This window comes from Dermacentor variabilis, chromosome 5 (genome assembly GCF_050947875.1).
Source record: "Dermacentor variabilis isolate Ectoservices chromosome 5, ASM5094787v1, whole genome shotgun sequence".
NCBI classification, from domain to species: Eukaryota; Metazoa; Arthropoda; class Arachnida; order Ixodida; family Ixodidae; genus Dermacentor; species Dermacentor variabilis.
The window spans coordinates 118,838,061-118,861,899 of record NC_134572.1 but is presented as its reverse complement, the minus strand read 5'-3'; the positions used below and the strand labels follow the sequence as shown (position 1 = coordinate 118,861,899).

Below are 23,839 nucleotides of genomic sequence, written 5' to 3'. Positions count from 1 at the left end.
AAACTAACTAGGCCCCAGAAGACGCCATCGAAATTCATTTCATGGTGGACTGGTGCACGAACTTCAAGGTAGCATCACCACCAGTCTTGCATCTCTCCTCTCGCAGCAAGAGTGGCTTTCTTGGTATTGTATAAGGGAAATTTAATAACACAGCTCAACTTGTTTCAATATAATTTTAGAGACCATTGTTCCACAAAGCCTTTCAAGCATAAGGTTTTTTTTTTAGTGCACCTTGTAAGAGCAGAGTTTGTGGCAAGTAAATCCCAGTCTAATTTTAGGAGATAACCCACTTGTATGAACTTTATCTGTTCTTAGTTTTTTTAGACGCAGCGATCCTAAACGAAATATCACAGAACTACTAATTCTAAAAATTCTTACCCAGTTTTTTCACGCATCTTCTGATGCACCTCACCCATTTTCTCAGTCCTGAGAAGAAGGCTGAGGTCTCCATTTGATTTGTTGGGTTCCTCAGAGTCCTTGTCCGGACAAGGACTTTCGCTGAGGATACCCAATTTTTGAATTAAATTATACCATGTGTTTGGCACATGATAGCCTGAGTTGCTTATGCACCATAAAACCCAATACAGTACAATACAATACAATAAATGGCAAAGCCAAATGCCAGTGACAACCACCAATGCTTTCATCGCGTTTGTCCTTGTTACCACTGAGCTTAAAGCTGTGCCACTCCAATATCTGCAGCCCACCTTCCATCTTGATTGTTTCATGCCATTATGAATGAAGTGCACAGTTACTGCTAAAGGTGCTGGTCAACACACTATGTCCCGGTTTTTTATTGCACTTCACAGTCAAAAGGGAATGCAAAAGACACAGGCCAATGAAGCATATCTGTAAACATTTTTACGATAAGGAATGTCCAGCATTAGGACTATTTGGGCTGTGCCAAGGTGATACCATAATCATTATATAAAATTCAGATGAAGAAGACATTGGGAGATCTGAAGATACAGGGAAAAAAAAGGTTAGTTTTAGTGATTGGTGATTGTCATCTGCTGCCTCCTCCAGAATAGACAACGCAGTAGACCAGAAATACCAAACTGAGATCCTTGATTGTATAAAATTCTTTTGTACAGTTGCAATGAGTGAGAGCGCTGCATGCGAGGAAAAGGCAACATTTTACAGCACTTGTCAGTTGCAAACGGTATAGTCGGTGCTTGCAGATGCTTCTTAATAAATGTGACGTCTTCCAAGTGAGATCGTAGGGTCCCTGCTGCATGTAGAATATTTCTTTTAGGTGAAATGCTGCTTACTGACTAAGCAAGCCCAGAAACTCGAATTGATACTTGTGAAAACTTATTCTTATCTAGAAGGCTGTTTGCACAAGATTATATTTTTTGTAATGTTCTTATTACATCTCGCATGCTTGATTGGGCTTGATTAGCCACTGTGGTGGCGTAGTGGCTTTGGCATTGTTTTCCTGAGCCAAACGCCGGGGGATCAAATCCCGGCAGTGGCAGGCCAGATTTCGATGGGGGCAAAATGCAAGAATGCCCATGTACTGCGTACTCAGCATAATCCGAAGTCCCCCGTTACGACATGCCTCGTAATCATATTGTGGTTACACTGCATAAAACCCCAGAATTGGGAGGGGCCCTGAACCACTTTTTCTCAAAGTGGAGAACGGTATTTGTAGGGAAAACGGGCTATTTCAGAAATGCTTCGCTGCAGAAAGTCCTTCAGTGTGTTCAGCAAAAGTGGAGTTGGCAATCAAGTACGGCCTCCAGTGTGCTCATCCCAATCCAATCTTCAATGCCTAGCACTTTAAAGGCTACAGCAGAGCGGGGCGTGCCCACAGCGCTCCACCTTCTAAATGTCACCGTGGTGCGCAGTTCAAATTTCAATCTGCATGTTAACATAGACACCATGACTTCAGATTTTGGTGCCTACATTGCACTAAACGTAAGCGAAACGCTGTTGTTGTCGGTCAGCCGTGATGCACGTAGCCAGTGGTCTTGTGACGGCACCCCACGGTGGCCGCGGTATTGTGGGGATGTGCAACTCTCGCGCATCCCCTGATATCTTGTTTTCCCGCATAGCTCCGGTCTCCTGCAGTGCGGCTTCGCCGCGTGGCCTGGGGCCTGCGGCAGTCATTGTGGTTGAAGCGCAGTGCGAGTGATGGCGCGAGTGTTGCGCTGCTAACGCCACCTCACGACGGGGTTACTTGGGTGCGGAAAAGGAAGGCGCTTCCTTTTTGGGCTGCGGGCCGGCGAGCGCCGCGGATGTCCCGCGCATGCACCGATCCATGCTTCTGCGAGACCGTCTCGCGTGGCCTCCTTCGAACGCGCCACCGTTCGTGTGACCGTACGTGTGAGCGACCAGGCGTTGGGATCCAGCATGGGGCGAACATATTCGCTCGCTATCCGGTCGCGGTGAGTCGAACTTCTAGATTTGTCCCGCGCCCATCGGCGTGTTTCGTGGATAGCAACTCGGCTAGCAGGCATTGATCTATGAAAGGTGCAATAAATGCCCTTGTGATTGTTTGCACGACTGTGCTGTCGTTCCTTTGTCCCAAGAGCACGGATGAGAGGCCCCACAGTATCTACGCTATGTAGCAGACCGCACCTACCAACAGCAGCTGCGTACGGAAAACTGCTTTATTACAAAAGAGTGTCCAGGAGAGAATGAGGAGCAGGCTTTTGCTTAAAAAAAAGAGCGCTTGAGAGAAAGGTGGCTTTGCGCTCCACTTGCGAGCTCCACATGCTACATACGACACCAAAACTTGGCAGAGATGTTCACAGCAGCGCATGCTACTTGCAGACTGTTATTTCACCAAGCCCAGGGGGTGGTTCAAGACTCCTTTAAGTGGTCCTGACTGCTGATATCTATGGCAATATTGTGCAGTCGAAACAGCGCGAGAGCAGGAGCATCGAGGCAATGACTGCTTATAGCAGTGCACGCACAGGCATCACGTTGCACTGATCGTGCTAGTCACCGTGCTTTAGTGGTTATAAATATTGCACAAGTAGTTGAAAGCTTTACTAGAGGGAAAGGCTGTTTCTATTATGATCAAGATCGTTTTGTGGTGAACATTGGCATATGTATTTACACTTTATCTAATGATGCACATTTACCCGAAAAAATTTGTACTTTTTGCTTCCCTTTGTGCTCAAGACTTTATGCAGTTAAAATTCACCAATGTGCTGCGCATTTTTCTGTGCCATCTTGTCTAATTTTAGGATCTCGAGTGTCTGTTCAAGTCCTCCTTGGTTTGAGGTGCTAATTATAAGTACAAAATCGTAATACGGATGTGTGCTATTCTCCACAGAACCACATAGACTAGTTTTGAAAAGAAGCGCAAGGACGAATTTTATTGTTCTATTTGTTGCCAGCCCAAACAGCAGCAGTGGTGCAGTCATGGTATAACCATCAGCTTTTGCAGCCCTTTTATGCATCTGGATGATTCTTCCTTCGCAGAAGTTTATAGATGTTGCCTTGAATATAATTTTCCAGTGTGTGAAATAGTAGGTCCTTGAATAGCCAAGTGACGTCAGCCACATACTGCCACTACTTTTGCTCTCGGTGAAGCTTTACTGGGATTGTGGTTTGTGACAGTTTCCAACAAAAATTACAAGAGGGAACTCTAGCGTAAAGAGGCCAGTGAATCCTGTTTGCTCTTTGACAACATAGATGGGAGTGGCTCTTCTTTTGTCTGCAAGATTTTTCACACTAGATAGCAGCTGGCAGTTCCAACACACATGCTATAGTCGTTTGCTACCTGAAATGGGACAGCAACGGAAAGAACATTCACAAATAAACCAGTATCTGGAGTGAGCGTATATGCCAACTCTGCTGTCTTTTTCCAGAAACTTTACGAATTTGGGCTTCTTTTGCAAGTGCTGCTTCAGGTTTTACGAAAAATAAATCGTCCTCCTAAAAAAATTTTTACTCATGTCTCCGAACCTTCCGTTGGAAGTCTTCTGATAGCAGAAGAATGCAAGGGTTTACCTGCTCGAAGCGAGTTTGAGACAAGTTCCTGAAGCAGGTGAAACCTGGAACAGCAGAGTCGCTGGAAAATTGGTCTAAAAGAAATGTTGCTTGTAGGTCTCTGCTGTTCCAAGTTTGCTACTGCTTGCGCTCGTGAATAGAGCATGTATCTATTCCTAAAAAAAAACAAAAGTGTGCCTTTATTGTCCCTTTAAAGCTTGCTCGATCAAATACTAAGTCGACGGGGACTGTTTAAATACCATTCCAGAAACCTTGCAATGGTTGTTTCGTGCTAAGAAAAGACTTCGTTTAGGACAAAATTGCATTTGAAGTGTCCGAATAGCTTTTTTAAAATTTAAATCTCCAGCCACTGAACTGGGGGAGTGGCGAAGTTGCATACGCCATCACCACCCTTTGCTGCCGTCGGTGAGTAAAACGGTGCCCGACAGACGGCGGCACCGAGCCAAGACAGAGCGGCGGATTCACCGCTGCAGCAGCTTTTCGGTCAAGTGGCGTAGACCATTCGGGCATCCTGCGACATAGCATGGACGTTGAATTCTTTGCTACTTGCAGTTTGTGCCAGTTTTGCGAGCCAGCAACACCTGCGCAGCACCACGCGATAACGAAACTACTGAAACACGAAAGCGTGGGGGGTGCAGAGTCAAGCGAAAACGAAACCTGTCGACCGCCCGCGTCGTCGTCAAGGAAAATTTCAATGAGTTCTTTTTTCTAAAAATGAAATAGAACTGAAGAAGCAGCATCTTATTTTTTTACATTACAAGGATGTTTTTTGCAACGAGCGGTTAAGTACCAGTGACAGAATTTCAATGAGGAGTGCTTTCGTGATCGGGCAATGTTCCATGGGAGTCTCTAATCGTGTCCTGCATTTACCTCAATTTCTCGAATATTAAGGCTCTGTTCGCGATAATATTGACGCCTTAGAGATTCTCGAGCACTTATCTATCACTTTAGCTCGACTTAATATTTGCCTTTAGTGTCCCTTTAAAAAGTTTACTGTCCCTGTGCTTTTAAAGCCTAAAAAAAAAATCTGTGCTAGCCTTATAGTGGCCGTGGGATTTTACTAATTTTTTGTGTTTGCAGGTTGACGGGTATAGGTGTAGGTGGTGCAAGAAAGTTCAGTTCAGAGTACAGTGCTTTGAGCGTTTTCATACTGCCTAAGCAGGTATACAGTAATTTTGCGCAGCATCAATGGAGGAAAGCTGCAATTCAATCTTTTCTCACAATGTTCCAAAGAATGAAGTGGGTGGTTCATAACTTTTTTTTTTTTTGCCATACAATGTTTCCATATTTTTGTTTTAAACATGTTTTTGGAGCACTAAGAGCCCCAGGAGGTCAAAATTGATCCAGTGCCTTCTGCTATAGCATGGCTAACTGCCTCTGCATTGCTTTGTGGCATTAAACTCAAGCAATCAACCTTCAATTGAAAAAAAAAAAAAAAAAACTCTACACAATGCACAGGTGACTTGGAGGTGAAGCTGAACAACCAGCTGGAACTTCGGAGGAAATCTGAGGAAGACTACTACGAGTGCGTCAAAGAACGGGATGCCCACAAGGAGGCGCTGAGGCAGCAGATAGACGAGCTCAAAGCAAAGGCTGCAGAGAAGCAGAGGCTGCAAGCAGAGTTGGAAGAGCTGCAGAGCCAGTGTGAGGGCTGCAAGACCTCTGCCTCCAATATGGGCCAGCTCGCTGAGGAGAAAGAGCGCCTCGAGCTTGAGCTTGCGAGCAAGCACAGAGACTTTCAGACACTGATTGCCAAACGTGATGAGCTCTGCCAAAAGGTCCAAATGCTGGAGAAAGAGAACGAAGGCCTCAAGTGCAAGCTCAAGGTGAGCCGTTGGGCTTCCCTGCATGCTGCAAGATTCCTTGCGGCCATAAGGTCTCTAAACTTGCTACAATGGTAATGGTGTGTGGACAGCAATTTTTGAGACCAAATCACCAGCAAATGAAATAGTAGCAAAAGAGAATCTAATAGGTTATCATGCATTTTTGAACAGTTAAACAATAAACAATCTTTTTCACCATTAACACAAAAAATAGCCACACCCTCAAACTTGCAGCATTCGAAAGTTTCTGCCATTATAAAGCTTGCTTTTTGACGCTTTCAGGATATGTCGTAATACCAGAAGGAAATGTTTATTTCTCATTGAAATGTGCTAAATGCACAGAGAACAAGGATATTCAGTAAAGTTATTTCTCTGAAATAGAGCATTTCGCTTAAAGCATTTCAAGCAGGCAAATGTGATATATGAATTTACAGCCTGTGCACAATTATTACAAAGTGCACAAGAGTTTTGCAAGTCCTACTCGCACTTAGTGATATTTTCAGAGCAGTGTGCACTTTAGATGTATGCAGTGCTATTTACAGAATTGTAATGTTTTTTTTTTATTGCTGAGTCAGTATTCTAAACTTGAGGGATATTTAAAAAAAATTTGCTATATTCAACAATTCTCATAAACTTGATCGCCTAAATTGAAAATTCATTTCGTACAGTTAGGTTTTAAGTGCTTCTTTTAAATGCAACAAGCCTTGTAAAAAATTGGTGCAGTGATTGCCAGGAAAACAATTTGTTTCTGTGCATTTAGATTACAACTAAGACATACAAGCATATTATTGGTAGGTCACATGGCCTGTATGTTCATCACGCGATGATTTTGCACGTCTAATATGCAGCATAAGTGCCACAATGTCAGAATGCTTGTGTTTAGCATGTTTATACTTCACTTTTTCCATTGTGTAGCTGAATGATTCCTGACCTTTATTCGCTAATTTCCCTGTCTGCGTTGATGTGTTTGTGTGTTAGAACAGCACCCTTTCCTCCAATGCACACATTGATCGAGGTTTCAGTGTCACTGCTTTAAGGGTGTTTCCTTACTCAGTATCTTGTTCTCATGTTCTTTGGATCAGTTCTGCATTTTTTTCTTTTTTTTAATACAGTTGATATTGACCCCTGAATGAGTCCCCGCTCCCCTCCTTATGTAATGATGCCTTTGGGCCCTTAAAGTGAAATAAATGAAATGCTCTCAAGAAAATGAGGGACGAACAAAAATTCAAAAACTTAGAAAAGCAGTTGTTAGTAAAGCTAATGTGTGAAAGGCCACAAAGGAATGCACTGAAAGAGCCAGGCCAGCTTGTTCTATTTACTGTATTTGTGCAGTGTTTATAAAAGTATTGTATCAGGGTGTCTGCCAACCGGGAAAACCGAGACTTCTCGGGTATATTGAAAAGTCTCGAAATACTCGAGGAAAACTCAGGGAATTGGTGCTTCTTCAGGGAAAATTTGCTGTCATTTTATTCAAGGGGAGCAAAGGCCTCCCTAATGCTGGCTCGATCAATTACATTTTTGGCTGAAGTAATTGTAAGCGGTTGCTTCTCTGTAATGTGTACAAGCCTATTTAAGTCTGAGGAGCATGCAAGAAATTACATAAATGTCATTGTTGCTGCTAGTAATTCTGAATTCGATTTGAGCATTCCACCTGAAGGTTGATACAGTGAGGCCAAGATCGTTGAGTGAGGGTGCTGCTTCTGTGGAAGAGTTCTCAGAGTAGTTATGCAGTTGAAGCTTCAGGTGATTGGGTTACATGCATTACATTACCTTTATTAGTATTTAGTTTTCAGACACCCAACCGCACAGGGTCGAAGTTTGGATTCAAGTGTTACATTATCACTGGGACCAAGGTATTGCACAATTCCCCACCCACGCGACTTCGCTAAGCGAATGTGCCAGCCACCTGCTGCATGCTCATTTGGCCTCTCCACTGTTATTGCAATGATTGATTGCCAATTACTACACCGACTGAAAGCTGGGGTTTGTACAGACATTGTGAGAGATGGGTGAACCATAATGGATGTTAGCATGATGCCTGTGTACATTGTGCTATGTTGAAAGGTGCTATTTTAAACCTAAGAGTACGGGTGCATTACACATCCTTGTAATCCATCTCATTCATAGCAGACAACACCTTGGAGGCTAAAGAGACTTCTGTCACTGCTCGCATTTGTGCCAATAGTGCCTTGATATGAAAGATATGGTTATGTGTTATGTAACGTGATGCGACATTGAGCTTTTGCTTTTATGTTGCTCTTAGCTTCAGGTCTGTGACCTGAAGCTATTAATTGCCAAGCAAGCGAAGTGACACTTTTTTTAAACCACTACGCACAGGGTACCGCTCACTCTCAACCAAAACATGATACAGTATGTACGTTAGGTACTGGAAGCATGAATGACATGCGATTTGACATATTCTTACGTCCACAAGTTGCACAGTTGAGTCCCGCTACAATGAAATTCACGAGAATGTATTTCACTGTGGAGGGAATATTGATACCTTGCAGTCAATAAAATTGTAACAGGGAATCAAAAGCACTTTGTAGGGGAGTTCGACTGTAGTAATAATTGCAGTATTCTGCAGAGGCAGCTGCACCGTGACACTTGATAAATGAGACTTTGATGACTATTATTTGTGGAGTTTCTGCTTAGTTGTCTGCTATGTGTTAAATTAAGTGTAATTAGGGCTATAACTTTTTTTTTCCAAGCAACTAAAAGCTTGTCATGAGCACTGTGCTGCAGTAGTCCTGCATGCACATCATGCAATACGTGGGGAAAAGAAGGGACACTGTGTTCTCATAGTTATTTTCTAAGCGGTGTTCATATCACACAGCACACAATCTCTACGTTTTGGCTGTATGTTAGTGCAGTTTTTACCTCCCTCATCTTTTGCAGCACTGCTCACACTTTTGGGCTTATAAGCCTGGTGCGCTGAGCAACAACCAATGTAAAGCTTTGAGTTAACAGGAATTTGACACTGTATGATAGTACACCGGTTGGCGAGACCAAACATGTTGTGAATAACTCAATTTTCTGGATTAACATGCAGTTGCGTGCTATTATATTTTGTATTTGAAGTTATACGATTTGTATTCGACAATATTAAGTCTCGCACACTTATGGATGCCTTTCCAGATGTAGGAACGAGGTGCAAGGAAACGGAGGGGCTTGGTCTTTTATCGCGATAATATAAAGCCAGCACGCAGTGAAGCCAAGGAAAGCATAGGGGTATTTAGCTGTGGTTGAAACCGAAATGTAGAAAATAATCAAGGGGAAATGAAAATGGACGAAAAGATAACTTGTCGCTGGTGCAGACCATTTGGTCTGTGCACCGCTCTGAGCCACGGCTCCGAGTGGTGCAAGTTACAGTACCTCCTTTTCTTTCTCTGTAGTCTGCCAACGAGGACTCTGCAAAGAAGCTCCAAGCCGCCTTTGCTTCAATTCATTCTGAAATGAATGAGAAGACCGCAGAAATGAAGAAATCAAATCTTGATTTAAAGGAAGCGGCTGCCATGTGGGAAAAGAAATGCCTCGAGCAGCAATCTCTTCGCAAGCGAAGAGAGGCACTGTAAGTATGGCTCCACCTAGTAGTGTTTGTAGTTCACTGCATGTAAGTGTTGTCTATAGACAATCTTAATTGTGTGTGTGGGCAGCAGCGCCTTGGGCTGTTAGTTTCTCAATTTTGTGCAGTGACTTTAAATTAATGTAGTCATGAGACACCAAAGACATCTGTACAACCATTTTCATGGACACGAGCCGACCACAGAAACCAGGCTTTGTTCGTTAAGAAGAAAAGTGCTGGCGTTAACGGTGTGTAATGGCAGCAATCTGATGCTTCTATAATACAGGCTAGAGCATTTGTTTAGTGCACCTGGCATGCATAATGTGGCCTTAGCTAGCAAATCTTCAGACACTGAAGAGGCACTAATTTCATACCATAGACAGTCAGGTTGTTCTGCAAAATTTTTGCTTGCATTTTGAAAGAAAATGGGAGCTTATACTTTGAGGTTATAGGTTATGGTTTATTTCATTATATCGAAATTTAGGTACATTGGAATTCAACCTTTCATGAAAAGTGCAGTTGCCAACCAGTATTTTTAACATGACATGCAATAACAAAAAAATTTGTTCTACTTGAATCGGTGACCACTTAAAGCTGTACTGACAGTCTTCACAGCAGCTGCATGGCACATTAAAAGCTGGAAAAAAAAAAAAAGAAAGTTCAACGTACCGTGGTATTTGGCATAAGCAAAGCTTTCATATCCATTCCACCACCATGACTTGCCAGCATGATCTCTAATGCCACACAGAGCTGTATGAAACCTGATGCTATGTTGCACTGAACAGATTACCTCTCCACAAATCCCAATTAACGCAGTATCAAAACCCGTTGGAAGTCAAAAAACAGCTTTGCATCAAAATGTCATGGAAGCGAAGCAACAACCTGAATTAGTTTGTTCATGGCTGCCACATTATCCGTACTGCATCAAGTGCGCATATTATCCTCGAAATTCATCATTCGGCTATGTACGTGTATCCAAAACTTGTTGAACGAGCTGTGCGCTCGCCGAAAATGCCTCTATCTGCGCCAAAAGTAATCTGCTAGTTTCACTCTGTCATTTGCATTTCCTAGGAAATGGTGCTTTCTTTGAGTCCAGGATAGCCTCTTTTGACTTCAAGATAGAGCTGCGTGGTGACACCCTTTTTCTCGCCAATCAAAATCTCTTCAAGTAACAGGGTGTTCTTTTTAGTACTGCCGACTCTACCGCTACGTGTGCTTCTCACTCTCCACATGAGGGTAGCACCAAATTGGGTGCTAACACAAGGCAGTGTGCAGGATACAAAACTATGCTGTGTAGAATAGGCAATGCACGACATGTTAGGATGCACCATTGTGTGCCGCTACTTGACACTGCACTTGCCAGCTTATGGCCTCCGTGATATGGCAGAACATCTGAGGCCATGACGAGCAAAGTTCGCTGCTGCCAGCAAAAACGCTGCTCCTATTTGGCAACCACTGCCTGTTGCGCAGCGCTCAACTTGAAAGATGCATTTGTAAACAACCACCTGTAATTCAACCATTTCACCAGTGGCACCCTCAATAGTCTCCATTTATTGCTTGTTTTCCTTCATGAGAGCAGTGAAATTTCATTGTACAGTTAAATCGTAAATAAATGCCTTTCATAATATTACGGTAAAGATACATGGTGTTGTGTAAACATGAATTTATAAAAATATAAATACTTCATTAATTTGATGCTTTTGTTATATCGAAGTTCATATTGAGGTTTAACTACGAATCAGTTGCATCACAATAAGTCATCACCTACAAGTCAGCCCCCAGCTTTTGTGCTTTGAGAATTCTTTACATCTGTGTGTTCTCTGGTGAAGAGTTTACCATGTTGCAAGTCATCACCCGTGCTCACAATATCAATAGCTCTTTTTTAACAGCTATAGTAGTTGCTCTTTGGTTTTTCAGTGGTTTCTGTAGCGTTCCCTAAATGAAATATCATGTCTCCCAGATGAGACTTTCATTTGAGTGCAGCAATAGATGTCCCGACATGTTTTCATATCTCCTATGTGCATGACATCGTGTCTCAGCATTTTTTTAGTGGAACCCTTGCAAAGAAAAAATGACAGTGGTGCTCGCGTGGTTAACAGAGACAAAATGTCCAAGTGCGGAGCATAGGGAAGTTCGGCCCACATGCCCATTTAATGTAGATGCATCTTGCAGTGACCGCTCTTGCTCCACAAAGATTTGCGACATCTGTTGCAGGCATCATGCTTATCATTAATTGAAGGTACCCGAACCGTTTGTCTCCATCCAGAATTTAGTCCTAGCATTGACAATCTGCAAGCTGTTGCACCCCATAGTTATTATTGTGGTTACATCATGTCTATTGCTGTTGGGTCAGCTCTCGCTGTTATGGCTTGCATCTAAGCCTCATCTAAATGGCTCCATACAACCTCTTCTCTACTTGTCTCCCGTGGTTGCAATGTGGCTGTAGACGTCTCAATCTTCTCCTGTTAGTCACGCTTGTTCAATAATGATTACAATACATGCTACCAGAGTACAGAATATCAGAGAAGTGACTTTAGATAGCAACTGTCCTTTCAGACCACCTGTAGTATTTGGAAGTGCTATCTCATTTGCTGTTTTTATGTAATTTGCACTAATGCATAATGCATGACATTATACTGCGTGCATGTCATAATGCATGACGAGTCACCATGAAAAATTCATTTCTGGATTTCTTTTCTTTGTAGACTGATTAACCACATCGCAGATATGAAGGAGACGATCAAGCAGACCAAAAGGGACACAGAGACTCTCAAGGCTCAGACAGAAGAGAAGGCCATGCGTCTTGCTGCCACGGAGGAGGAACGAGATAAGCTGGTGAATGAGGTAAGGTTATGGCAAAAGCTGCTTTTTAGTTACATTATCATTCCTCCCTAGAGACGCTAAAGTTACACAAGTTAGCCAAGTTGGTACGTATTCACGGCTGGAATGTTAAAGGCAGAGAGTCTCTGTCCCTCCGTCTGTCCTTTCTCGCACTGCCTTTGCCGTTCCAGCCAGACACACTGAAGAGAACCAATATGATTTCTAGACTGCTAAAGTATTCTTTCAAGACTATATTCTTCATTTCACTGTATGTCAATTATGTGAAGAGAAAATGAAGGCTTATCTTCATTGTAACGAATAAGCTAGGCCTGAGCAGACTCTATCAAAATTGGTTACATGGCAAACCGGTCTGGGAACTTCACGGTGGCATAACGATCTTTTGTTCTTTCTCATTTGTGAAGCATTCTGTCATGGTAAGGGTGGCAGGTTTTAGTATTACATAAGTATAATACAACTCAATCTATTCTTAGTATACTGATATGACATTTCTGCATTACTCTTTCAAACTCCCAAACCCTCCAAGTTCTAGAACTGATGCTTGCCACGCTAAAGCACAACCACAAGAAATGCTCACAATATTCTTTATTATTTCCTAAGCAAAGTGATTGTACCTAACCCATAACTGCCAGCTCTTCTGATTGTACAAACAAGGCTGTTCTGAAAAACTGCCCCAAGTACACCAGAAAAAAAGGGAAATAGTCAGATTTAAATCCATGCAATTTGTGTGTAGGCAGTGTAGGCCTATTTTGTTTCACATTGAGACATGTGCTGAGAAGTGTGCATGGGGCAAAGCTCTCACATGCATTGCAGAGTGGCAGCGTTAAGTCAGCTGTGTGTGTGTGTGTGTGCGTGCGCGCGTGTGTGTGTGTGTGTCCTAATTACTATACATGTGCACACACGATGTCTCTGATCACAGTACAAGCACCGAAGCGCTTAACTATGCTGGCAGCCATTCAGATTGGTTCCTGACGTTGCTGTAACCCAGAACAAGTAGCACAAACCTTTGTTTAGTTTGTTGTCCCCCCTCCCCCCTTCCTCTCAGCTTGGCAAATCTCCTGAATTTCGAGGTCCTCAGTTTGGCAGGTATGCTAACCTTATTGTTCCACATCAAAAAATTTTGCTTTGGATCATGAAGTCATGATAGCGTCGATGACGCCAGGTCCCTTAGGTTGAAACCAACATTGGTGGTATTCCCAGTCCTAACATTTCCCTCTCGAGTCAGTCATTTCCTATCGTCATGTGGTCCACATGACTTGCAATGACCGAGAAAAGGAAGACGTTAACAGAATAATTAAAAATTCTGACTGTAATCTGGGATACCTCTGCTGCAATTGTTCCTCTGCTCCAGCTTCTTCTAAAACTCCTGCTGTGCAAATCCTTAATCTGCAGTAAGCTTGAATATGCTGCCCGTAGCACATTCCTTGCCTGTCATTGTAAATTTGCTAGCCCTTGTTTATTTCACAGAATAAGTTATTCCTAGCCTGCACGCTATTTTACCTCCCTGTTGCCTTTTTCCTTGCATTGATCATGCACAAAAAGTCACAAAAATGTTGTGCTAGGCACATAGAATTTCTGTTAACCATACCTCTCATTACTAAGTACTACCACCTTCAGAGGCCACTCCCTTCTACTGTTAAGCACATCAATTTTAGCAATGTTTTGCTAACACTGTATTTGCAGGAGCCTAATAATGTCTCTAGTGTTCTTTTCTCCACATTGCACCCGCTCCCTTCAATAGCACCTTTGGCCCGGAGGGCAACACAAAATAACGTGGCAGTTCCACTCAAGGGCAAAGCGTTGAAAGTAATAGCAAGGTTTAACGCTGCACTCGAGCGCCTTGCACAGTGTTCCAACAGCAGTGATGGCATGGTGTGACCTATCGCATGAGGCAACAATTGCTTTGCAGCAGGAACAGACCTTGCAGATGCCAGGCGTGTTGCAACGCTGCCATGATGAGGAATGCCGGCGTTACCACTGTCGTCACTCTATGGTGCACGAAACGAGACTGACGAGAAAATCGTTGGCGTCTGACAGGGCCCAGTGAAGGATTAGTTTCTCGCTCAGCCTGTACTCTGCACACACTTAGACCAGTGTACGCACCAAGGTGTGGTTATGCTCACCGCTACTCAGCAGAAACTCTTGCATGTGCACGTGCAACGAAGTGTTCTGGAAGCCAGAACACTTCGTGGTGGCTATGGTGTTAGGCTGCTGAGCACGAGGTCGCAGGATCGAATCCCGGCCACGGCGACCGCATTTTGATGACTGCGAAATGCGAAAACACCTGTGTGCTTAGATTTAGGTGCACGTTAAAGATCCCCAGGTGGTCGAAATTTCCGGAGTCCTCCACTACGGCGTGCCTCATAATTGGAAAGTGGTTTTGGCACGTAAAACCCCATAATCTAACTTCGCTGACTAAGCATAACGTGATGGTGCATCCACTTGGCTTTTTTCCTTCTGCAGCCAAATGGCACTGTGCGTCTCTGGAGCTTTCGTACGTTTGCCATGCATGTGTGTCCATACCATGACTGAATGGCAGTGGCAGTGGTGCAACCGTACCTTTAATGTTCTTATAAATGCTATCATGACAACAAATAATTAAATGAATACAATTTTAAATGTCTCACAAGTGTTTCTCAACCTTCATTTCCTGCAGCTTACTGCCATGACGCAGGAACGAGACAGGCTGGCGAGTGAGGTAAGGTTCTGGCAAAACCTGCTCCGCTGTGCTATTCCTCTTCAAAGGTAAAATAAAGAAGCGCTAAACCAGTCTAGATTGAAGTCTTCTTTCGAAGCTCCGTTTTGATTGTATGATATTAAATATAGAAAAAGAAAACAAAACTGAGCTTCAAAATTTTTCTGTTGTTGCAATGGATTTTAGTGTCCTCTTGTATTTCATTCATTGTAATGCAGTAGAGCTCCCAAAATTTGCACACTAGTGTTTTGCTCCTCTAGAATACCGTACAATGCAGAGCACCTCTACTCCAACTTTACTGATAAAGCATTAGTAAAAATGCATTGCGTCACAGAGAGCTGGCCTGCTGAAGCATGGAGAAAAGAATTTAACTAGCATCGGCATGTTTTCTTGGCCCCAGTCATGTTTCAAAGGTGCTGCGAATCCCTTGGAAGTGCTAGACAAGATTTTTTTTTCCTCTCCATCTTGAGGTACACGGGAGAACTGATTTCTTATTTTGCCGTAAGTTGTTCATTTCCAAAAACGTGGCACGAGTGCATGCGATAATTTCAATGCCGCTGTAGTGAATTCCCATCACCACTAATGATGGAAATGGCGATGACGTTGGCTAGGCTTTGGGCTCTAACAGGAGGCTGTTGTGAACACCACTTTGGTTTTAATCTCGCGGTGCAGGCAAATTTTCCTAGAAAAATAAGCGCATGTTAGAATCGAGTACATACTGTAAACATTCATTGTGCGCCGTTTCCGTTTCAGTTCTCCAGGCAGGCTGTAAATAGGCTAGGGTTCACAGCAGTACTTGAATGTAAAATGTCATTTTCAAGGCCTTGAAAGCCACCAACTTTCACGGAGTGTTTAAAAATCTCTGAATTTTGCTTTTGGCCGAGTTCAGTGGAATTTGACTCCTGGCCTGCATAAACCTCATGGTCCGATACAAGCCAATATGATTTCATTAGTATCTTTGTGGCAAGGATCCGTCTTATTTGCAGTGGCTAGTGGTGGTTTATGCAGAAAGGGTTTAGAAAGCATACTTTCTTCATAGTGCAATAAAAATGTTTGCTTATTGTTTAAGGCAGTGTTTTGTTTTCAAGCTGCTGGGCATACTGCTTTATTCCTTGAAAGCCCTTCAATTTTTTCTGCAAAAGATGCTGCTAGCCCGAGAAGTGTTTTCGGCAAGATACATGTGCTCAGTGCATTTGCCCAGAACTGCCAAGGTACACTGCAGCCATTGAGGTCACACGTCTTCAGGCTAACCAGTCAAGAGTTTGAATTATCCGGCAAGGGCCAATCCAGGGCTGTTCTGGCTTGTAAGTGTGTGAGTGGTGATCATGACCATCAGTGATGATCGAATTAACAGAAAAATCCGATTCCAGATATTTTGAAAGTTTGCTCTATACATTACTTCGTGACACGTAAAGCTTGTGCAGAAATTCAGCTGTGTTTATGTACTGTATCCTTAGTAAATTTGATCCATTTCCATCCACAAGCTGTTGAGAATGAAAATTTTCTGTTCTGCCAAGCAGGGTGGAAGGTGAGATTACTGCTACTTGTCTTCAAGCCCCATGAATGCTATTTCCTTTGCTTGCGTCATCATGCAAAGCTACATCCTCGTTTTCGCATGTTTCACATCCTAAAATAAAGTAGATAAAATAAATATATAAAATAAACTCAAATAGACATTCAAGCATCCTTGTGAGAGCCTTGTTCACTCCGTGTATGATTTTGAACAAAGCTCCTGTACAGCCATCCACACTCGCGTTTAGTGCTCAGGCGCTGGACAGCTGAGCAAAGAACCACTACCAGTAATAACACAGCAGCTGCTAGGTACGAGGCACCAGGCTCAATGCTACTGCCTGGGTGTCCTTCTGGCATTTTCTGGTGACAAACATCTCTCAATCTGACCAGAAACACAGCTATGGATGTTGTAGTGGGACTGCCATCAGCTGCAGTGGCATGACAGATGGTAAGGAGAGCTCAAGCCAGCTACCAGGACAGTTGGTACGCTGGCACCACTTAGTCATTTGTCAAATAAATGCAGTTGTGGTTGCCTGCACTGGAATCTACGTAATTTCTCTGCATGACACCACACCAATTCGGCGGTCTAGACATATGCAGACAACTGTACAGGATCGGAAAGGCTATTTTTCATTCCTTGTGATCAATGGCATACACTTTCATCTTCTACCATGTTTCCTTTCGATGAAACAGCCTTGAATTGTTCAATGCCATTTTCTTGTGCTGCAGAACCGGTCACTCAATGCTCAGCTGAGCTACTGCGATGCAAAGCTACGCCAACACACGAAGGAACCCGTGAAGCCCCCAGCCAAGGGAGCTAACCAGTCCCTGTACTCCACGCCAAGCCTCGAGAGCATCTGGTCACAGCGCCGACTCTCAAGCAGGCAGTCTTGCAGCTCCACCATCTCTTGCGACGAGTTCAAAGGTACCCGTCATGGTGGCTCTGCTTCAGTTAACCAATCTACAGTAGCCGCATTTTAACAGGGGAAAGGCAGAAACAATTGGTTAAAATATATCTGGAGGCTCCACTACTGCATGGTTCCTCAGCCTCAGCCTCAGTGTTGCTTTAGGATGTTAGACCGTCACAGTTTGGTTTGAATTTAGAGTTGAGAGGTACTGCCTAGCATAAAAAATAGCATGAATACTTTGCTCAACTAAAACAAAGCTCTCTGCACTTTGTAAAACTCGCAATATATTTGTAAAAGAATTTTGTAATCTTGTTAGTCTGTCGCTGCATACTTGTTGCGACTGAATACGAGATTGTACTGTCCATAAACTGATTACGGTCAAGTGCCTCTAGAATGAACGACTCTAGAACGAAATGATGTGTATAAAAAATAATTTCAGAAGTCCCAAGCACTTTGTTATAAAAGCGTTTGACTCTAGTATGTCCATCAATTTTTTACTATGCTTGTCCACTTTATGGGCTATATCATGTATTAGCTTGAAGGGTTCCCAGTGAAAATTGCTTTTTACTTAGTTAGAAACCTTGGAATGGCTTGGGTTTGTATGTTGACTGTGCTTATTTTTCTGTACCCAAATACATTTTCGAACATTGTGTAGTGATGGACATAAATATGTACAGCATGATATGACAGTTATCCAGAGATACAAACAGTTGTGAGAAGAACAGTTGATAATAGTCAACAACCACCATGGTGGCTTACCAGCTATGGCATTGCTTTGCTAAGCACAGTCACGGAATCGGACCCTGGCCATAGCGGCCGCATCTTGATTAGGGGTGAAATGTAAAAATGCCTGTGTATCACACACCGAATGCACAGTAAAGAACCTCAAGTAGTCGAAATTAATTCGTGGTTCCCCACTAAGAGCGTGCCTCATAATCAGATCATGGTTTTGGCACATAAAACCCCAGAACAGAGTTGATAATGGTCAACAAAGATACATTGACACAATTAGAGCCAACTACCAGATATGCAGTTATCAAAACAAACACACAAACAAAACAAAAATTTCACAATATTTGTTCAGAAAGGGAAGAGACAGTTATGCACAAAGCATTCTCCTCTAAGACACTGTTTATTTGTTAACAGTATGTAGGGGCATAAGGCACTACAGTTGAACCTCGCAATAATGAAATCGGCGGGAAACGCGAAAAAATTTGCTGTCGCGAGAATTTCGTTGCTGCGAAAAGGTAATAGGTAATGCAGCACAGATAGGTAATACATCGCAGAACAAAACCTTAACTGTCCAAATTCCGTTAGCCTACTTTGCAAGCTTTGCTCAAGGATATAGAACCGCATTGCCGACAGTACAAAGTGTGCCGCATGCGTCGAGCGGCAGTGGCAGTACTGCCGTAGTGCAGAATTCTTGGTCAACTGCTTTTGGAGATGCGATCACTTGCCGAGATTTTGTGCAACTCGGCACAAGACGCAGAGCAACAGTGCATGCAGGAGCATTTCTCCAGCGCACGCTGTTGCCGATCGCAAAAGTGATCGTATCTCGTGTACGCGAAGGCAAACGATCGAGATAACGGCCCTTTCGTGAAAATCTACATCCGGCGTAGAATCCGCACACGATGCCTGTCGGGTGGCACCAAAACCAGCGTTCTTGAAGCAAGGGATGCGTATTCCCAGACGATTGGTCAGTCATGGCCCCATGCGTGACACTCCATATGCCGCGAACGCCATCTTAAGCGCCATAAACAATTCCACGTAGGCGAAACGTGGATTTCATTGTTTTTGCTGCATTTTTCTCACCGAGGCGCACATTACGTCATGCACTGCCGCGATCGGGGATTGTTGTTCCAAACGCGCGTCCAGTTTGCATTCAGTCTCGCCTCACGCGATTGGCCTAGGCCTCGCCGAGTCGTCAACCACGGGGAACGCAAAATGAACGTACGTTTCGAACAACGATCTACGATCTCGCCTGGTAGGCGTTCAAACACCGTCGTCACATGTCGGTAGCAACGTGCGTGCCGCTCATGGTGCCGCTTCAAACGGGCGATCAACAAACAGGATGGCGGCCATGACGTGTTTCCAGCGCACTGATCGCTTCCGGCGCTTGGTTGTTCTTGTGAACAAAAATGGCGGCGCCCACACAAGTGCAATGTGGTGGTATTTTACATAATTTTAATGCAAAACAATTGCATTTGAGCGCATTTTCGAGGCTGCTAGCTTTACGCAATATGCGGAGTTACATTCTGGCAAATTTCGTTGATGCGAGATTGTAGTACAGCTGCATTTCGTTGCCGAGAGGTACGAAATACATTGAATCCTATGGGCGTTCTCCGGGGATACGAAAATGTTTTGTTGTCGCAAGAATTTCGTTGTTGGGGTATTTCGTTATCGCGGGTTCCGACTGTATTTACATTTTGTACATGCTGCTGAAGGACTGACAATGACATTAATACTGTCTGTTTTTCTTTTCTAGTTCCAAGGTTTAAGTCCAACCCTCGACGGTAAGTTCAACATTTCCTCATTGATGAGGCCATGTTTCTCTTAGATACAGCCCTGTTCATGCATGCTGTCATTCATATTGTCAAACCCTTTCTGCTTCCACCTCATCTTTTTTTAATGGACTGAGCTGCATTGGTAAATATGCTTCAATCCCCCAAAGATTCCACTCTTAGCACTAGAGGAAGCTTGGCAAGTCTGAAGAGGTGCAAGAACCAAATACAGATGGTGACACTGCCTTCAAGTTCCCGCACAGCATCTGCTCAGGCCTATATGCAATGCCAAAAACAACTGTATTGTACTCTAAAAGAGCCAAAAACTGAACATATCAAGTTTCAAGAACTTACATTAAGCAAAAATTGCCCAAATACGAAAATAACACACTGTTCTTATTTGAATGTAAGGAGACTGTTTTTCCCAGAATCCTTAGCCTGGAAGTCATCCCCCTTATATGCAAGGCTGACGGATTCAGTTACTGTTTCAACATGGTGCCACCAGTGCCAAATTTCCAGTGACCTACAATTTTAGAGGGCAGTGAAAATTGTAAGGTCGGGTAGTACCGTATTTTCATGCATATAACTCTAGCAGAGAATTCGGAAAGCTCAACACTATGGCAGGAGTGCATGCTACCATAAAGCCACACCACGGGGCTAAATTTGTGCAGCCGTGAACTCTTGCCTCAAGCTGAAATTCGCATAGTGTGCATCAATTAACCCTGGTGCTTCCACATATTTGGTATTTTGGGCAATCTCTGCAGAGTCTGAGTGATCAATCTGCTAAACTACGTCACGCTAAAGCAGTGTACTTCTGGGTCCCCCAACTGGAATCCTCGCCTTGTAATTGGAACTGCATTATAACTAAATAAATAAGGTAATTTGAAATTTGTGCCATCACTGAAGTGTACCAGCAGTGGAGTTCTGGCACAAAAATTTTGAAAAATCAGTGTTAAACGTTAATTTTCTCTCTATTCATTTCGCAGAAAGAGTTAAATAAGTACTGTATTTACTCGCAAAATGAACACTTTTCTTCCAGAAAAATGTGCGCAGTTGGCGACTGCATTCACTATGCGGGATAAAGTTGTGAGCAAATTTTTTTTCCGCAGCCACCTTATAAGAGTCGGTTCTGTCCGAAATGCGAACCATCGATTGCGATAGCAAATGTACATTACACAAAGTAAGGATAGTAGTTTTATCGGCTGTATAAGCTTGCAAACATTCTCTTCAGCGCAAACTGAGCGGCGAGGATGCAGCACGGACAAAGGTATGAGCCGCCATCGACTCGGCCCCCAACACAGATCGCCTTGAAGGCGCGCCACAGCCGCGCAATGCGCAGTTGCTGCCGGAGTTGCTGCCTCCCCCCCTCCCCCCCCCCCCGGTCGCCACACGCGACGGAAGACTAAGACTGCGCATTTACTTCCCGCTTTTCTTCCTTGTACACGGGCAATTCAGCAGCGATTTTCGGCGCCCCTCGGGCACAGTTGTGCAATGCTGCCAGAGTACAGCCCCTCCACCCCGGGGCCCCAGTGCGCCTGGGGCCTTTTGTGCGACGAAAGACGGCGTGCAAGCTTGAGCCGCAATCATTGGCTTCCCTTGCACACTTTCACTCGCACCTACACCATGTGGTGCACGGCGACACAAAAATGCACCTGGAGCGTCCATCTAATTCCTATCGCAATAAAAGTAGGAGACACGGTACCATCCGACACGGCGTCTGACACAATCGCACCCGCCGGACACAGTGTCAGACGCCGAATCGTACAGTGTGTCTCCTTCATGGCAGTAAGTTCAGGGTGCGATCACATGCGAGACAAAGAAAATAAAACACTTCATCAGTGGAAAAATGGGGAATGCGTTCATTATGTGAATAAATATGGTATAGTTTTCAAAGGATGCTGTATCGGTCTAAACTGAATTGGTTTTTTTCTCCTTAGTGCCCTTTTAAGTCTTGGTTCAGCACATGCAGCAATTGGAAGTTGTGCTGCTGCCAGTGAATTTGCTCAGCACCAACCATTTCAACAAATCTGTCATTGATTTTTACCATAATAAATTGTGTGGACTAGTGAACATCAAGTCACCATTAAAAAAAAGCATCAGGTTTTACGCATTGTGGAAAAGAAATATGAATTCATTCCTTTGTGTCAGTTGAACCAGAGGAGAATAACCGCAGACAAATTGTGCCAATAATAATTTGACTACGAAAAATTTCTCTGTACTTGAATTTCATTTGTCTATGGTCGTATGTGTTTTGATGCGTTCGTTAAACCTGCAGTTTTTTTTTCGTTGAATTTCACAGGGAGAGTGGTGTGTCGAGGTCGGGGCAGGTCGCACAGGCAGCAGCTCTGGACTCCACCATATTTTCTGGCAAGTTGCTCATAAATTTCAGTCTTTCACTCATGTTGGCTGCCATTATTAGTTTCTTCTGCCACAAGGCTCTCATTATTGGTCACTTGCCTACGGTGCTCTTGCTATATTTTAACCCTGCAAAGCCCAAATGCCACTCTACATCAAGGAAGCTTGATCTTGTTCACCTTTATTTCTAGCCACGGAGAGTACATTTGTGCAATATATGTATAATATGTAAAGCAATGAAATGTTTTTTGAGTAAAAAAAAAAGTTGATCACTAATTGGTTTGCTGAGCTACCCACATTGGAAAATTTCACTCCAGGGTATTAAAAACATTGCTGCGCAGCTCACGTTAATTTTATCATGCATAACCCTTTATGCATGTGTGTCATGTAGGCAATAAAGAAAAAAATTATAATTTTTTTTCTTGCCAAGTTTGTTCTGAGTATGCACTTTCTCTCTGAATGTCTGAACCGACACTGAATAAATTAGTCCAATTATTTTAATGCTGAATGAATATGTTGGCGTGGCGGGTTATTAAACTGTTCTCTCACAGTGCTGAACTCTTGTGGACCAATCGTGAGCGGTGTCTTTGAACAGATTCTATTTTGAAATGATTGCATTGATATAGAAATATCAGTCACATGATCCTCAAATATGGCTGCCATTTAGGAGGCAGAAGGAGGTACCTCATAAACACGACTGCAACTAACACCATCCTATTCGAACGTCGCATATATCCCACACTTGGAACAGTCTTTTCTATGTTTGTCTGCCTGAGCAAAAGCATACTAATTGACCAGTCCTACCAACTGATGTGGTATCCCAATAGTGTTACATGTACAGTCGGCCAGTAAAGCTTGTGGTGCACGGGATTTGCAAAAAAAAGCTGAATTTCTATGTAGCTTAAGCATCTTCAATCTATTACATTAGATGCACAGTTTTTTAATGCATTAGCATTATGAGTGTCAAAGCAGAAAAAGTGTAGGTGCTTGAAGTATGGGAAGCCAGTGACCTGTCAGAGGGGTAATAGGAGAGCATAGAAGAATGGTGGATGCCTGTGTGCTTGTCGGCTGACAGTGGTCTGCCAGACCATCGTCAGTTGCACTTGGGTGCCTCGAAGAGGCGTGAAGTGTCAACTGAGCTCATAAACACATTGCAATGTGGTGAGCATGGTTTAAATTATGGATCAAGGACCTTAAAGAGATGCCACTAATGCATTACTCTTGGCATTTACTACTAAATTGCCACTGAATTTATTTATGTAATAAGCATAGCGTGATTAGGCATTACAGCAGTGTAGGGATCAATCTAATGGGTAGTTATTAAAGTGTGGTGTACAGCGAGAGAGAATGATGCCAGTAAGGAGTTGTTTCAGTGAAAGCACCTCAATTAAGCAGATCTCCAGTTACCATGTTTTTGTTCATAGTGACTATGCTTTTCTGAGCATGCATGCATTTCAGTGCAGACATCTCACAACACTAGAAAGTGTATAGTTTTTAAATAAATGCACTGTTGCCACGAACTTCAACCATAGGGCTGGAAAAATTGTTGCAATGCCAGTGTTTTAAGGGGAAGAAACTCATTTCTGTAAGTTGATGCATTAGGAGGTATGACTCGTGGGAGATGCCAATTAATGATTTATAGATACTGTGCAATAACATTAAATGAAGCATGTACT

General features: G+C 43.3%; 1 protein-coding gene across 1 annotated transcript in view; it reads left to right on the top strand.

Moving 5' to 3' along the window:
• Positions 1-23,839, top strand: part of LOC142583630 (uncharacterized) — a 70,766-nt gene that overhangs the window by 35,925 nt on the left and 11,002 nt on the right. The window contains exons 11-17 of the mRNA XM_075694123.1: positions 5,425-5,792; positions 9,185-9,360; positions 12,060-12,198; positions 14,849-14,890; positions 17,129-17,324; positions 19,793-19,820; positions 22,108-22,256. Of these exons, the coding sequence (XP_075550238.1) occupies positions 5,425-5,792; positions 9,185-9,360; positions 12,060-12,198; positions 14,849-14,890; positions 17,129-17,324; positions 19,793-19,820; positions 22,108-22,256 (1,098 nt within the window). The remainder of the gene's footprint in view (positions 1-5,424; positions 5,793-9,184; positions 9,361-12,059; positions 12,199-14,848; positions 14,891-17,128; positions 17,325-19,792; positions 19,821-22,107; positions 22,257-23,839) is intronic.